This window comes from Aythya fuligula, chromosome 1, assembly GCF_009819795.1.
Source record: "Aythya fuligula isolate bAytFul2 chromosome 1, bAytFul2.pri, whole genome shotgun sequence".
NCBI lineage: Eukaryota > Metazoa > Chordata > Aves > Anseriformes > Anatidae > Aythya > Aythya fuligula.
The window spans coordinates 204,207,451-204,221,286 of record NC_045559.1 but is presented as its reverse complement, the minus strand read 5'-3'; the positions used below and the strand labels follow the sequence as shown (position 1 = coordinate 204,221,286).

The window sequence follows — 13,836 nt, the reverse complement described above, 5'->3', positions numbered from 1 at the left end:
ATCCTTGGGATTGCAGCTATATTGACAGAGGAGTACATTCTGCAGGGAGAAAGTGAAAGGGATGGTAAAAAGCTGCCTGAGTACATCTTTGGAATGGCAGTCTGATAACATTAATTACTTAAATGTGAGCATGTGTACTCTTGTAGATTGTGGAAGGTTGTCTAAATTTATCTCTTGCTGTAGGTAGATAACCTGATGCGGGGAATGGAATTTAATAAAAATTGGGAAAGGAAGAGAAATATTCAACACAGCACTTAAAAACAAATAAAAATAAAAACACTTACATACTCAACTTTCAAGAACTGCTTTTTAAAACAATAGCTTTTTTTTTTTTTTTTTTTCCAGTACACTGTTGGTCATTTATATTGCAACAGTTCAGTTCTGGAAAGTGAAGGCTTTTCTCTATCTCAGTACATAAGCTCTCCTGCAGAGGTTATCTGTGTGCTCTGAAGTCATCTCAGTCAACTTATCTGTGCAAATAGGACCTTGACTTGAGTATTAGTGTTGCCCTTATCTCTCCTAACACGAGCCTTTGAAAAGTTAGACGTGTTAGATTGAGAAACTTGCATTAGTCTGGTCTGTAATTCATGAGAAGGGGCAGACTGCACTAACACAGAATGAATTACTCCTGTCCTGCACATGCGTTTTGACTGTAGAAGAAAGGTTCTTAAACTGATCTTTATATGTTGAGTTGGCAACACGTACAACAGGAATGTATGCTACCCTTTGTTTTGTTGTGCTGTCACATTTAAATACCCTTGTGCAGCTCACCAACTTCTGAAATGAAAGGAAATATACACGTGAGAAACTTCACACTGCTTCTTTTCCCTTTAAAATTAAGGAACTACAACCAAAATCACTACGATTCCAATGACATCCAAACCCAATGTGATTGTTGTGCAAAAGACTACTGGGAAAGGAACTACAATTCAAGGGCTTCCAGGCAAAAATGTTGTCACAACGTTGTTGAATGCTGGGGTAAGTAAGAATTTTGAGTTTAAAGTCTATGGCCAAGTGACAGGATGTGTTAGCTGCTGTGTTCTTTATGCTAACATGCCAATTAAAAGCAAATTGTGCATGAGCTCAGTAACAGATACAGCATGCTTTAATGTTTGGGGTGTTTGGAGAGTGAGTATGTTTTATAGGATATGAAAGATCTTTAAAACAAGCTGGAAGTGTTCCCAGAGTTAAATGAAAATAAAAACTTTTGTGCTTACCCTTCTTCCACTATTAAATGTTTTGTAATCTTGAAGGGGTTAAGCACAAGAAAATAAGTAAAATTTTACCCTGTTAGTGGTCTAATGAGAACCCCAGTCCTGTTATAAGCTTGCATATCCACCTGTGTATCTTTTGGGCAGAAATAAGCTGTCCCTTCACACCTTTGATTGCCTGTTCAAGAGTCCTGTATAATGCTAAATTAGTTTTTGAATAACGTGATGTGTAGAAAGAACAAAGTCAAGTTTCCAGCTTCAGCTGGGTTTTCCTTCAAATGCTAGCAAAAATGATGAACCTGCTTTACATTCCTAGCTAAAACTGTGAGATGTAATGCTTTAATCATGGAATCTTTTAAAGTCTACTTGGCTAGCAGAGCTCAGTAGGATTTTTTTTTTTGAAACCTGATAGGAAACTTTTTTTTGAAAATTTCTGCTTTTGTAGTTTAAATAAGAAAAAAAACTAAAGCCATGCTTTCACAAAAATGGGAATCTTGTGATGTTACACAGTAAGAAACATGAGAATGTGATGATATTTCTGAAACAACTATGGCTCTTGGGATTTCCAGCTACTTGACGGGAATTAGTAGGAGTGCTGTGAGAACTGCCAACTAACGTAGTTCCTCGTATGGTTTGTTACTGTGCAGAACTAAAAAAGCATGCTCAATTTCTTTGCTCTTCTTAAGCTATCAAGAGTCTAGTCATGTGTCAGAACTATTCCAGAATCAAATGTTTCCCATGAAACAGCTGTGAATCTGCATTTTCTTTTTAATAAATGAAATTTTACTTAGGAAAAAGAAGTCCAGACATAATTAATGTCTTGGTCATGAGGATAATACAAAGATCTCTAATTTATTTTTAGAATCTCAATTCAGGTTTTATAGATGTTGTGCCAAAATTAGCGTAAATAGAAACAAGAAGTTTTAAAACAACATTCGCAAAGGATTTGAAGAAAGTTCCAATTTAGGTGAATTCTTTGAAGCAATTTCAAAAACTTCTCAGTGTCATTTAGTTATTCTTTTTACTGAGTCTTTCAGAGCAGCTCAAAAGGTAAAGCAATGGAAAAGGGGATTTTGGTAGCTTTTCCATTCAAAGCCATAGGGTTTTTTGTTCTTGGTCTTTAAATGTTCTTTGTGTTAAATACATCTAGTTCTAACAGCAGCAGGTTGATTTTGTGGTACACACACTCACCAATAACTGTGTATTTTTGTAGAGAAGTGGGTCTCGCTGAACAATTTCACTCAGTTAACTTGTAAACTTTGGCTTCTCTACAGGGGGAGAAAACTATTCAGGCAGTGCCAGCAGGAGCAAAACCTGCTATCATCACTGCCACAAGACCCATCACAAAAATGATTGTTACACAGCCAAAAGGAATAGGGTCCACGGTCCAGCCAGCCACCAAAATCATCCCAACTAAAATTGTTTATGGTCAGCAAGGGAAAACGCAGGTACAGTGAGGACCCATTTCTGTTTTGAAATGTACCCCTAAATTTTAACGGGAAATAGATCATTTTTTCACTGTGTTGCCACATCTGTTGCAAGATGAATATATGCAGAATGTGTCTCTGGGGAACGAGACTTAGGGAGGTATTGAGGTGGCCTTGATTCTGGCTTCTTGAGCGCCGTGTTGGTGTTCGTTAGCTGTTCTTGGAGGCCTCGACCAAGCCGAAAGGAATTGCTAAATCTGTTACATAGCTGAAATTTAAGCTATCTGGCAATGGCTCTGGATGCCTCTTAAATGTTAAAGCTAATGATCAGATTGTTAAAGGTAAAGATGTGGAGACTGGACGTAGGCCATGCGTCAAATGTGAGAGCCTTATTGGAGCTGCTCTATCACTGATGTATGTTCAGGTTGTCCCTGTAGCCTTGTATTGTTGGTGGGGCTATAGATAGAGAATCTGGCTTGTTTCTGGACACTGTCAGTTAAGACTTTTTTTTCTGGTTGCACTTTGTATGTAAAAAAAACCTAAAGTTACATCAGGTATAATATTTCATGTCTTGATCATTCGAGACTATTGTGGGCTAAGGAAGAGAGGTGCTTGTCTTTATCAATCCAGTGCATGTTCCAGCTCACTCGTGTAGCTTTTCCCTTGTCCACGCCATTGTGTCAAGCCATGAGGAATGACTGTTTAGTGCTTCATTGTGTTAAGTGCTCCAAATTACTGAGATGTGCATTCTTGTGCACTGCCGTTTACTGGTTTCATAATCAGAGCTGCTGAATTTACAGGTAGATTTCTTTTATCGAGTTACCACTATTATACGAGTCTTGCACCTTGATCTTTTTGTGGCACGCTGTTCTCTGATTGCTCGGATCTGTTTTCTTGAGTCCTCTTACTGTACGCAATCTGTCTTTCTAACTAGGTCCTCATAAAACCAAAGCCAGTGACATTTCAAGCGACAGTTGTGAGTGAACAAACTAGGCAGTTGGTAACTGAAACGTTGCAGCAGGCATCAAGGGTAGCAGACACAGGAAATTCGTCTCTCCCAGAAGTGAAAGAAGAACCACAAAGTTACACTGATAGCAGTTCTTCTTCCACAGAGTCCTCCCAGAGCTCTCAAGGTATGTATTCGTGTTTCATAGCATATGAATGGTCTTTCTCTCAAACATGCCAGCAAGATTCATATATTTCAGTGCATCTCTTTAGCACAGTTCTTCACCCAGTCTTTTAGCAGTGAGCGTCAGCATTTGCTGCCCTTGTGAGCTTATTTAACTTCTATGAGTTGTTTACTACACGCAACATTTTCCTGTGCAAAAAGTGGGAATAATGTTTTCTTCCCGGCTTCCAGCTTGCTCGTCTGTGCAACTTCTCATGTGATAGAGGAGAATAAATAGATTTATCTATAAATTAACACCCAGCCTTTGGTCAGGAGTGGCCATAAGGTATATCACTGTGTTTAAAAACAAAACAAACAAAAAAGCAAACAAGCAAATGACTCTCAGTAAAACACGTGCACTTATTTATGTGCTATCAGTCACTTTCTATAATAATTCCTATCTGTTGGTCTGTACTACCATTTTAAGTAGCTTTTAAAAAATGTCAAAGATTCAGCAAACTTAACAAAATATATGATGTGTAAATTGAGAATGCTGAATACATGTTGATGATCTGAACCACTAAAACTTGTTGAAAAGCTTCAAGGTGAATTCAGCATACAAAGAAACCTACTGAACTTTGACTGTTCAAACCAAAGCTTTTATAAAGAACTGAAAAACAGGATCTTTTTGTTGGAAACCTGATAACATTAGCTGTGTTTTACTTCGAATCACTTATAATTAAAACTAAACAAGAGAACTGAAGAATGAGATGATGCATCCTTGTCAAAGTTCAACCTGATTTAATTTTGAACCCTACCTCTGCTTTGAGCACGAGGTTGGATGAGAGACCTCCAACCCAATTGATTCTATGTCAACCTGATATGCTGTTGTTCTCTTTTGAACAGATTCTCAGCCTGTAGTCCATGTGATTGCGTCAAGAAGTCAAGATTGGTCAGAACACGAAATAGCCGTGGACACAAGCCCTACAATAATTTACCAGGATGTATCCAACGAGTCTCAGTCAGCTACTTCCACGATAAAAGCTTTGCTAGAACTTCAGCAGACAACAGGTGTGAAAACGCATGTGGTTGTTTAAGATCACTTCAAAGCACTCAGCTGCCACCTGTTTTAGCAGCAATTTATGATATCTTCTATAATCACCTTAATTCCTGTAAAAGTCCATCTGAAACAATTACATAATATTCACAGTGTATTTAATTAAGCCATTGCATTTGTGTCGGAGATGTGTTTTAATGAATTCTGCTTTTCTTCTAAAGCAGTGAAGGAGAAGTTAGAATCGAAGCCAAGGCAGCCCACCATCGACTTGAGCCAAATGGCTGTCCCAATCCAGATGACCCAAGAAAAGAGGCATTCTCCAGAAAGCCCTTCAATTGCTGTAGTGGAGTCGGAATTAGTTGCCGAATATATCACAACTGGTAAGTGACTTAAGGTAGCATGATTGTGGGTTTGCAGTTGAAGTCTGGGGACTTCATTTGAAGTTTTCTTACTCTGGAGTTGTCTTTCACTTATTTCCTCTATTAAGGATTAGAGTGAAACGAATTCTCTTCCATTCCTGAATGGAATTGAATTTTCTTCCATTCTTGAAGTCCTGTGCAGAAAGGGGCAGAAACTGCATCTGCTTTTCTAGGGCATGCTGGAGAACGTCTCAAACTGAAACAATTGGTTGTTGCTTTAGGGCATCCTAGTGGAACAGATATTCTGTCCTCTGATCTGTTGGTGAGGAAAGGCAGCTCCACTTGTCCTTAGGGAAAATGTCTAGTAAGGAAAAAGTAAAAATGAAGTTCATAGAATCATAGAATATCCCGAGCTGGAAGGGACCCGTAAGGATCATTGAGTCCAAGTTACAGGAACTGCACCAATTGTTTTGAGAGAAGGCAGATTTTGAGTTATTTTCATCCATAATTGCAAAATGTTACTTGAGTGCAAGCATTAACTAGGTTGTTCAGACAGGTGGGCATTTAGTGTGGTAGCGTAGATCTCAGCTTCATTGTTTGCTGAGAGGATCTGCTAAATTTGCACTTTTAAAACAATTATTTAAACTGGAATTATGGTTGGGAATCAACCCTTTTTTTTTTTTTTTTTTAAACTCTTGAATTCTCCTATCTGGTTATCCTTTTTTGTCTCACCCAATGAATCCCTTCCACTGGACAGCTCTCTAATTGTATCATGCATCTCTGATGCTCTCTGCTACCCCCAGAACTCCAGTTATGAGCTACCTTTCATATATACTTGAAAGGATCAAATTATGTGTTTCCTGTTTTAATTTCTTAACTCCACATTATTGGTCTCCCGATTTACTTTATTAGGAAAAAAGTGTGTTGAAAATATGCATTGAAAAAGAGGAATAAGTACCTGTCCATAACTTCAGTGTTCTCAGTGTTAAATGTCCAATCTGATCTTTTTCTTTTTTTTTCATTTTACTGTTCTCACCTCCTCCCCTTGCTCTCATCCCTTGTATAATCTAATTTTAAGCACTGTGGAACTGGGGGTGGAGGACTAGTGTTATTCTAAATAGCACTTACTGTATCTGGCTTCAGCTTTGAATGTTTGAGTCATGCTCCCTTGGATCCCTGTTTAAAGAGACTCCAAAGTACCATAAATAATGTTAAACTGATCTTCAATTAACAAGTCAGTCATGTTCACTGACATTCAAGGTTCTAGTTTTTGCCAGATCTTCTTGTAAAAGCTCATGCAAACTAGGGGGAGAAGAAGGAATTCCAGGCAGTATCTCTGTAGGTTTGAGTCTTTTCCTGCAGCCCAGAAGCCATACGGAGTATAAAAGTTGAAAGCTTCCCCAAACTGTGATTACTGCTTGAAATGGTGTTTTGGTTTTTTATTTTTTTAAACTTTGAGGTGATTTAGAGGAATCTACCAGGGAAGTGCAGGCTACTGTGGGTTGACTAACAACAGTCTCTGTTAGAGCACAAAACTGGTTATTTTGCTCTCAGGTTTCTGCCCCTTCCCTTTCACTCAGGTTAAGTGCACCCTGGCAGGGCATGCAGGTAATGCAGTGTTTCCTTTTGTTTTAATTTGTGCTTCCCAGGATTCATCAGTAATCCACGGAGGTGTATTTTCTGCTAAAATTCAGTCGTGAGATAGCCTACAAGCTAGAATCTGTTGTGAAATCTCCTGCATGTGCTTAGACCGAAGGATTTAGATACCTTTGAATCTGTTTGGGAGCTGGGATTCAACATGTGCTTCCGAGTGAGATGAGGGGAGCAGTTCACACGTCTTAGTGTCACTATTTTTGTCTGTCTGCAGACTCAGGAAGACAACACTGTATTGGTTCACATTCGGAAGAATATCTACACAACCATATAGGTTAGAAACTTTACTTCTAAATGAAGCTTTAAATTGTGCAGGAACTGTTGCGGGATATCCACGACGGACCTGGCACAGCATGCAGGCTGGTACTGATATAATCCAACTCCTCTCCTGGAGTGGGAAAGTAAAATTGTCATATTAATTCAAAAATAGACCTTTCTTAACACTCTCAGCAAGGTCTTTAGTATCTTCTAACTTTCAGTTATTTTGTATCTGGGTATAAACTACTACTTATCCTTTGTTTTTTCAGTATTGTATGACTAAAAAGTTAATTAAAGCAAATATTTACATATTGGTATGGCCAGGCGTATAATTTGGATTCTTATCTTATCAGTGACTGCAATATAGAATGGTTGTTTTTTTTTCTCACCAGAATATCATTACTCTGTCAATCCACTGTTTAATTAACAGAGCCCTAACTGTAGCTCCAGAACTTAGCTGTAACTGCTCTAACAAGAGTCACAGACCCAAGACAAGGTCTCCACTTTTTGCCTGTGATTTCTTATCAACCTTGCTCGTTTTCTTTAATACCAGAGCATTTTCCAATTGCTAATCTTGCAAATTTAGCCTATGCTCTGGAGCATTTCTTGTGATTTATCAGTGATAGAAATTCAGTGAGCAAGGCTTGCTGTTCTTAATTGCAGTCAATTGTGCAGGTGCTTTTAGCACCTGTAAAGATTACAGAATAATTTGTAGTAATTGTACACTGTAATTTGCTGTGTGCTGTTGTGCTGGTTATATAAAATGAACCTAGCTGAAATTATAGATCCTGTATGCAAGGTTGTTGTGTTGGGAGAGGGAAACCAGAGAGATTTGGACCAAGCATGATTACTTAGGAATTAAAGACAAAAGCAAAACCCCTGAGATGCTATTTTAAGAGGCTTCTCAGAATAGCTGTGCACTTAAAGGTTGAAGCTAGCATGCAGTAAAAGATGCATTTCAAACGCACATTTTTATTTCACTCATGCTTTCAGCTGAAGGTTAAATAGAAAGCAAGTAATTAAGTTCTTCAGTCAGTTCTGGAGAAGTGCCACTCACCTCTTTACTTTCAGTTAGCCATCGGTCCCAGCCCCACCAGCAGTCATCCCAGCCCCAGAGGACTCTGCTGCAGCACGTGGCGCAGTCACAGACAGCAACGCAGACTTCTGTTGTGGTGAAATCTATCCCCGCATCCTCCACAGGCGCAATTACCCATATCATGCAGCAGGTTGTACCCTTTCTTTTCCGAGCAGTCTATAAACAGTGAATTTTGTATGGGACCAGGGCTTGTTGAGCATGAGCATGTTGGTGCCACTGAAAATGCCGAGTCTGAGGGCAAATTCATAACTTCAGTTTAACGTTGCCTGTTTTGGTGGGGAAGGTGGTGATTATTTTCCCTATTAAAAGGGAAGCAGTTAATGAGATGACTTGAGAGTGTTAAGCAAGAGGTATCCACAGCCACCATGGAAAAGACTTTCCTAGCTCAGTTCTTGCTGTCTGTGTGACACCTCTTTGACAGCAACAAGCTATTTCTTTCTAAATGTTGTGTTTTAGGGGTTTGTGTTCGTCAGATTACATTGGTGTTAGTGTAGGGAAAGAGGAAGCAGAATCTGAGCAGTCCACAGAGCACAAGCGGCTTTTGGATTCAAGGTCTTTAGTTTATGAATTATATGAAAATTTCTCTTCTTGCTGAATCAAAAAACAAGATTATATTTAGACATTTATGGTAAGGATCCCAAACAATTGTGTAGCTTATCCCAAGCTGGGGAGCTTCTGGAGAAATATTACTGAAGCCATGCTGCTGCCTTCATTCAAAAACTGATGGTTTTTGTCAGTCAAGTACAATCGATTCCCACCCAGTGAATGCATGCTGCTCAACTCCGTGATGCTTTAACCTCTGGCAGCCTCAGCTGTGGCCCAGGGCAGTGCCACGTTAGGGTTATAAACCCCCCCTGCAAAGAGGACGTTGTCACTGATGTTTGTGTAGGCTGCTTCTTCCTGCTGGAGTCACTAACTAGTATGTCTGTACCATGGTTTACAAAGCACAGTAACTCTTGCTCCATCAGAAAAATTAAACAATGTTTGTGTGATGCCCAAGAAAAATTGTAATAAAATTTTGAGGAGGGAAAGAAAAAGCAGGACTTGTACTGAAATAGAAAGGATAGATAGATAGGTACATGGTGAGCTGCAGCAGAAATCATGGAGTAGGTAGCAAGGCTTTCAAGAGGCATAGTAAGAATTTGTGTAGATGTTCTGGTTTTGTGTAGATGTTCTGGTTGTGAGTAGCTACTGATTCAACCACCTGCTAATCCCTGTGCCTTCCTGCTCAACTGCCATGCAGTTCTAGTGGTTTTGAACCTTTGTCTGATGCAAGCAAGGGCTACCCAATCTCCATTGAGGATTAGTTATGTAGTTAATGTTGTCACTTGGGGACTTGCCACGTTTTAAGGTGTTAAAAAATAGCTGTTGATTGCATAGAAACAATGAATTCTGCATAAGGGTATACATGAGTTGTTAAATAAGTTGAAGTAGTACAGCTGAAGAATTAAAATTGTTCTTAGATTGTGTGGCCTTATAATTTGGATTTCTCTTTACTAACTCACTCTTCACTTCTTCTTCCTAAGGCCTTAAGCAGTCACACTGCGTTCACCAAACACAGTGAACAACTTGGAACGGAGGAGGGAGAAGTGGAAGAGATGGACACCTTAGATCCTCAGACCGGCCTGTTCTACAGATCTGCCCTGACACAATCGCAGGCACAAAAACAGCAAAAACTGAGTCAGCCGCAGCTGGAACAGACTCAACTGCAAGTGAAAACTCTGCAGTGTTTCCAGACTAAACAGAAGCAGACAATCCACCTGCAGGCCGATCAAATCCAGCACAAACTCCCACAAATGCCCCAGCTTTCCATAAGGCATCAAAAGCTAACCCCCCTGCAGCAAGAGCAAGCACAGACCAAACCAGATGCACAGCACCCCCCCCACCACATGATGGCCAAAGAAAGGCAACTCCCTACCTTAGTGGCACAGCCACAGCAAACTGTAGTACAGGTGCTTGCAGTAAAAACCACGCAGCAGCTGCCCAAACTGCAACAGGCACCAACGGCACAAAAAATCTACGTGCAACCCCAACCCCCCCAGAGTCAAATGCAGCTACCTGCCTCTTCAGAGAAACAGCCAGCGAGCCAGGTAACGGAATATTGATAGCATGCAAAATACACGTCGCTATTCAAGGAAAAAATCAAAACACCAACCCTGTCGCTGTAGCAGTGTTTTGTCCTGGCAAGAGAGAACTCCTCATTCCGCTGGTGTTAATTACCCCCATCAGAAGGTTGACACTAGGAAAGAGAAGCACATGTTATAGGGGAAAAAAAATCCATAGAGCTCACAAACGTGTTTTGTTGGACAGTTTTTATGAATTTCTGCCACCATTGGTGCATGGAATTTGTCCCTAATTATTTTCTTTTATTTTTTTAGATATGACACGTTATTAATTTCCGTTCCCGTAGCACTTTTTATTTCTGTGGAAATAAAGATGAATACACTGCAGTCTCCTAAGGCTCCATTGTACGTCTTCCTTTGTAGTTTACATCTTCCTGAAGTTAAATGTCTTTCATGTACAGGAGTAATTTGATTTTCCTTGGGAGGGGAAAACAAAAAGACTAAGAAACATGGAGAAAAAAATTAACTCCAGAATTTTTTTTAGCCCTTTCAGGAGTACATGTGAAAACAACAGGGTTAACAAACATCACAAGGGGATGTAAATCCCAAAGGAAAACGAGGCTGCTGTGGTATTATACTGCTACAATCCTTATGTAGCAGCCCAAAGAGCTGCTTTCCCCCAGGCTTCAATTATCTGTTACCATATCATTGCTAATTCCTTTGTTAAAACACTGAGTTTCAACTGTCTTCCTAAGAGCAAGTATGTTGTTTGTGCCATACTGTCCTTGGAAATGATGATTAGATTTTTCAATAAAAAAAAAAAAAGTCTAGCTGTAACATGCACAACAAAAATTTGATTTTCAGGTGCAGCATCCAATTATAACGCAAGGATCCACAGTTACAAAGATAACTTTTGAGGGGCATCAGCCTCCTTCTGTTTCAAAGGTAGCAGGTGGCAGTTCCGTGCCCCAGCTGGCACTGCCGGTCACGAGCCTATTTCCCACGCAGGCATCCACGAAGACAGCAGTAGCAGACGTTTTGAGAATGTCTGTGGTGGAAGGTGATACAAACGTAGAAACTGTGATAGTGGAGCCCCCCAGCAAGGCCACGTCCACTAGCACACCTGCTAGCGAAGCAGAGGCGTCACCTTGTACCCAGGTGCCGAGGGTGGCTGCAGTAGGGATGACGGCAACTTCCACCCCCCAGCAACAGCCGTGTAAAGAATCCAGTTCAAGTCCTCCTGCTGCTGGTCCTTCTGTAACAGAGAGGAAACTCGATGCACAAGGAATGCCTACAACAAAGCAATTTATACACATTCAGAATATATCACAAAAGAAAGCCGAAGAGAGCTCATCAGAAATTGTTATCCAGGTAAGCGAAGACCAGAGCAAATGAGACAAAGGTTGAGCAGAGCAAACTCGCTTTGTCTAATGTGATGATAGCAACTGAACAATGTTCGAGTATTTTTTTTCTTCAGTTTTTGTGTTTTTTCACTCCTATGCTTGCAATGGATTGCTACTTCAAAGCAGGTAGCTCTTGTTAAAATGAGTTTCTCCGGCACTATGTCATTCACGGTGTTCCTAGTGTCTTCCTTTGTTTTTCTGTTGAGAAAACAAAACAAGCTCATCTCTTACAAACCTCCCTTTGAAACGGTTAAAAGTGTGACCATCACCGCTTACTATGGAACTGTCATCTAGAATTTTTTGATACCTTTTAGAATTACCTCCGAGTATAATAATTAGGGCAAAAAAAAATGAAGTAGTGGGTTTTGGTTTATGTGGGTGGGAGAGTTCAGCAAATATGGTCTGGATTCACAAGAAAGTTTGTTAACTTTGCATATGAAATCTTGCCACTTTGGAGATAAAATGACTATAAATGCTTTGAATCGTTGCCTACCTGATGAATATTTTTAATTGGTTCTGTTGTCTTTGATATGATGTTTTATGATGTAATACGTGGTCAAAATGTCAACTGGTGAAGTATTTAAGTCATCTGAGGACTCGGTGTTATAGGATGAATCTTTGTAGACAAGTTGGCACTGTATATGTTTACAGAAATGGTGTGGATTGAAATGGTTTTGTTGTGTATCGTGTTACAGTGAAATGCTTTTGACGGGGAAAAAATAATTGTGTACAGAACTTTCAAATTTTTCATATTACTTTGTCAAAATCTTTATTGCAGCTAACTTTTTGCTTTTGTAGAAATCGTTTTTGTACTAATTCTTAGTCCTCATTTCCCTAAATAGACGAAGGTAGATTTCTATTTTACTTCAAAACTGTGTATTTTGAGAATCTGTATCGTTTACCGTTGTGGCATGCTACAAGCTTTTCCAAACCAAAATACTGCCCAGAACCTTGAATTGTATAAAGATGTAGAGTTAATTCCTAGAACCAACAACAGCATAAGCAGAAATAAATAGCTTAGATCCATTTTGTTTCCTCAGCCTCTGTGCTACTGCAGCTCTGAAGCAGGGTCAGAGCTGGTATCGTATCATGTACAGGAAATACAGCTAGTCCTTAAAACTGAAAGTCAAGTCTGAAACAAAATTAGAAAAAGTTAAGACCGATGAGAGTATTCTCTCTGCTTTGCATGTGGGGAGTGATGGGTGGTGGATATCGGTAGTTTAGCTGCTGGAAATCTGTCACAGACCTGTAGTGAAGATCCAAGCCCAAGAGCAGTGCCTTACCAGCAAGAGCATTCAGGTTTTTATCTTTTTATCCTGTGAAAGGGTGCTCTGAAGCTTTGGCTAATGTAGTGTGAGATGCAACGGGCCTTAGCTAGGGAGGAGTGCTCTTGGAAACCAAATTGCCCCTTTCCATGAGTACCTGCACTTGCACAGACGCCTTTACCTGCAAAAGCTGTGCAAATTAAAACTTAAATCTCTTTCTTTCTTTCAGACCATCCCACAATATTCCATCCCTTGTCACTCCAGCTCCAATGTGGTAGTGGAACCCAGCGGGCTCCTTGAACTCAACAACTTCACCAGTCAGCGCCTCGACGACGAGGAGACGGCGATGGAGCAAGATGTGGACAGTAGCACCGAGGACGGCACCGAGCCCAGCCCCTCACAAAGTTCTGCTGAACAATCCTAAGGAATTGGGACACGGGAGTGCACTTTAAAATATCTTGGGATTCGAGTCTCCAAGATGCCCTCGTATTGTGATGTCTTAGAGCACTTTGCCTATTAGAGTCGTTCATTGGACCCTTGAAGCATCAGTGTGTTTTAACAAGACAGTATTGCAAAAGCTGCATCTTAAAAATCGTTTCCAAAAAAAAAAAAAAAAAGAAAAAAAAAGATGTAGTTACTGAGATATAGTAAACCTGTGACAGTGGAATGTACTCCTGTTAACAAGCAAATCTGCAGCGAAATCTACAGCTCGTGCTATCGAAGCCTTTGCCCAGGTACTGAAAGAGCTTTCAGTGAAAAGGGATCCTTATTTTGCTGTGTCTTTTTGTTAGCTGTTGAGCAAAACACCATCAAAAAAAAAAAAAAAAAAAAGATGTTTAATAAATATTTGTATTTTTAAATAGCATGTGAGAGAAAAAGTGTCTCTGACAGTGCTGGAAAAGCCCCAGGAATTTTGGAATTGGTTAGCTTTCTTGC

At 39.9% G+C, this 13,836-nt stretch overlaps 1 protein-coding gene across 1 annotated transcript in view; it reads left to right on the top strand.

The window, feature by feature from the left end:
• The window catches only part of EMSY (EMSY transcriptional repressor, BRCA2 interacting), a 38,495-nt gene extending 24,978 nt beyond the window's left edge, over positions 1-13,517 (top strand). The window contains exons 13-22 of the mRNA XM_032204822.1: positions 842-978; positions 2,486-2,659; positions 3,573-3,771; positions 4,653-4,817; positions 5,028-5,183; positions 7,030-7,089; positions 8,145-8,299; positions 9,696-10,259; positions 11,097-11,603; positions 13,130-13,517. Coding sequence (XP_032060713.1) covers positions 842-978; positions 2,486-2,659; positions 3,573-3,771; positions 4,653-4,817; positions 5,028-5,183; positions 7,030-7,089; positions 8,145-8,299; positions 9,696-10,259; positions 11,097-11,603; positions 13,130-13,324 — 2,312 coding nt within the window. The 3' untranslated portion in view covers positions 13,325-13,517. The remainder of the gene's footprint in view (positions 1-841; positions 979-2,485; positions 2,660-3,572; positions 3,772-4,652; positions 4,818-5,027; positions 5,184-7,029; positions 7,090-8,144; positions 8,300-9,695; positions 10,260-11,096; positions 11,604-13,129) is intronic.
• Positions 13,518-13,836: the final 319 nt, after the last annotated feature.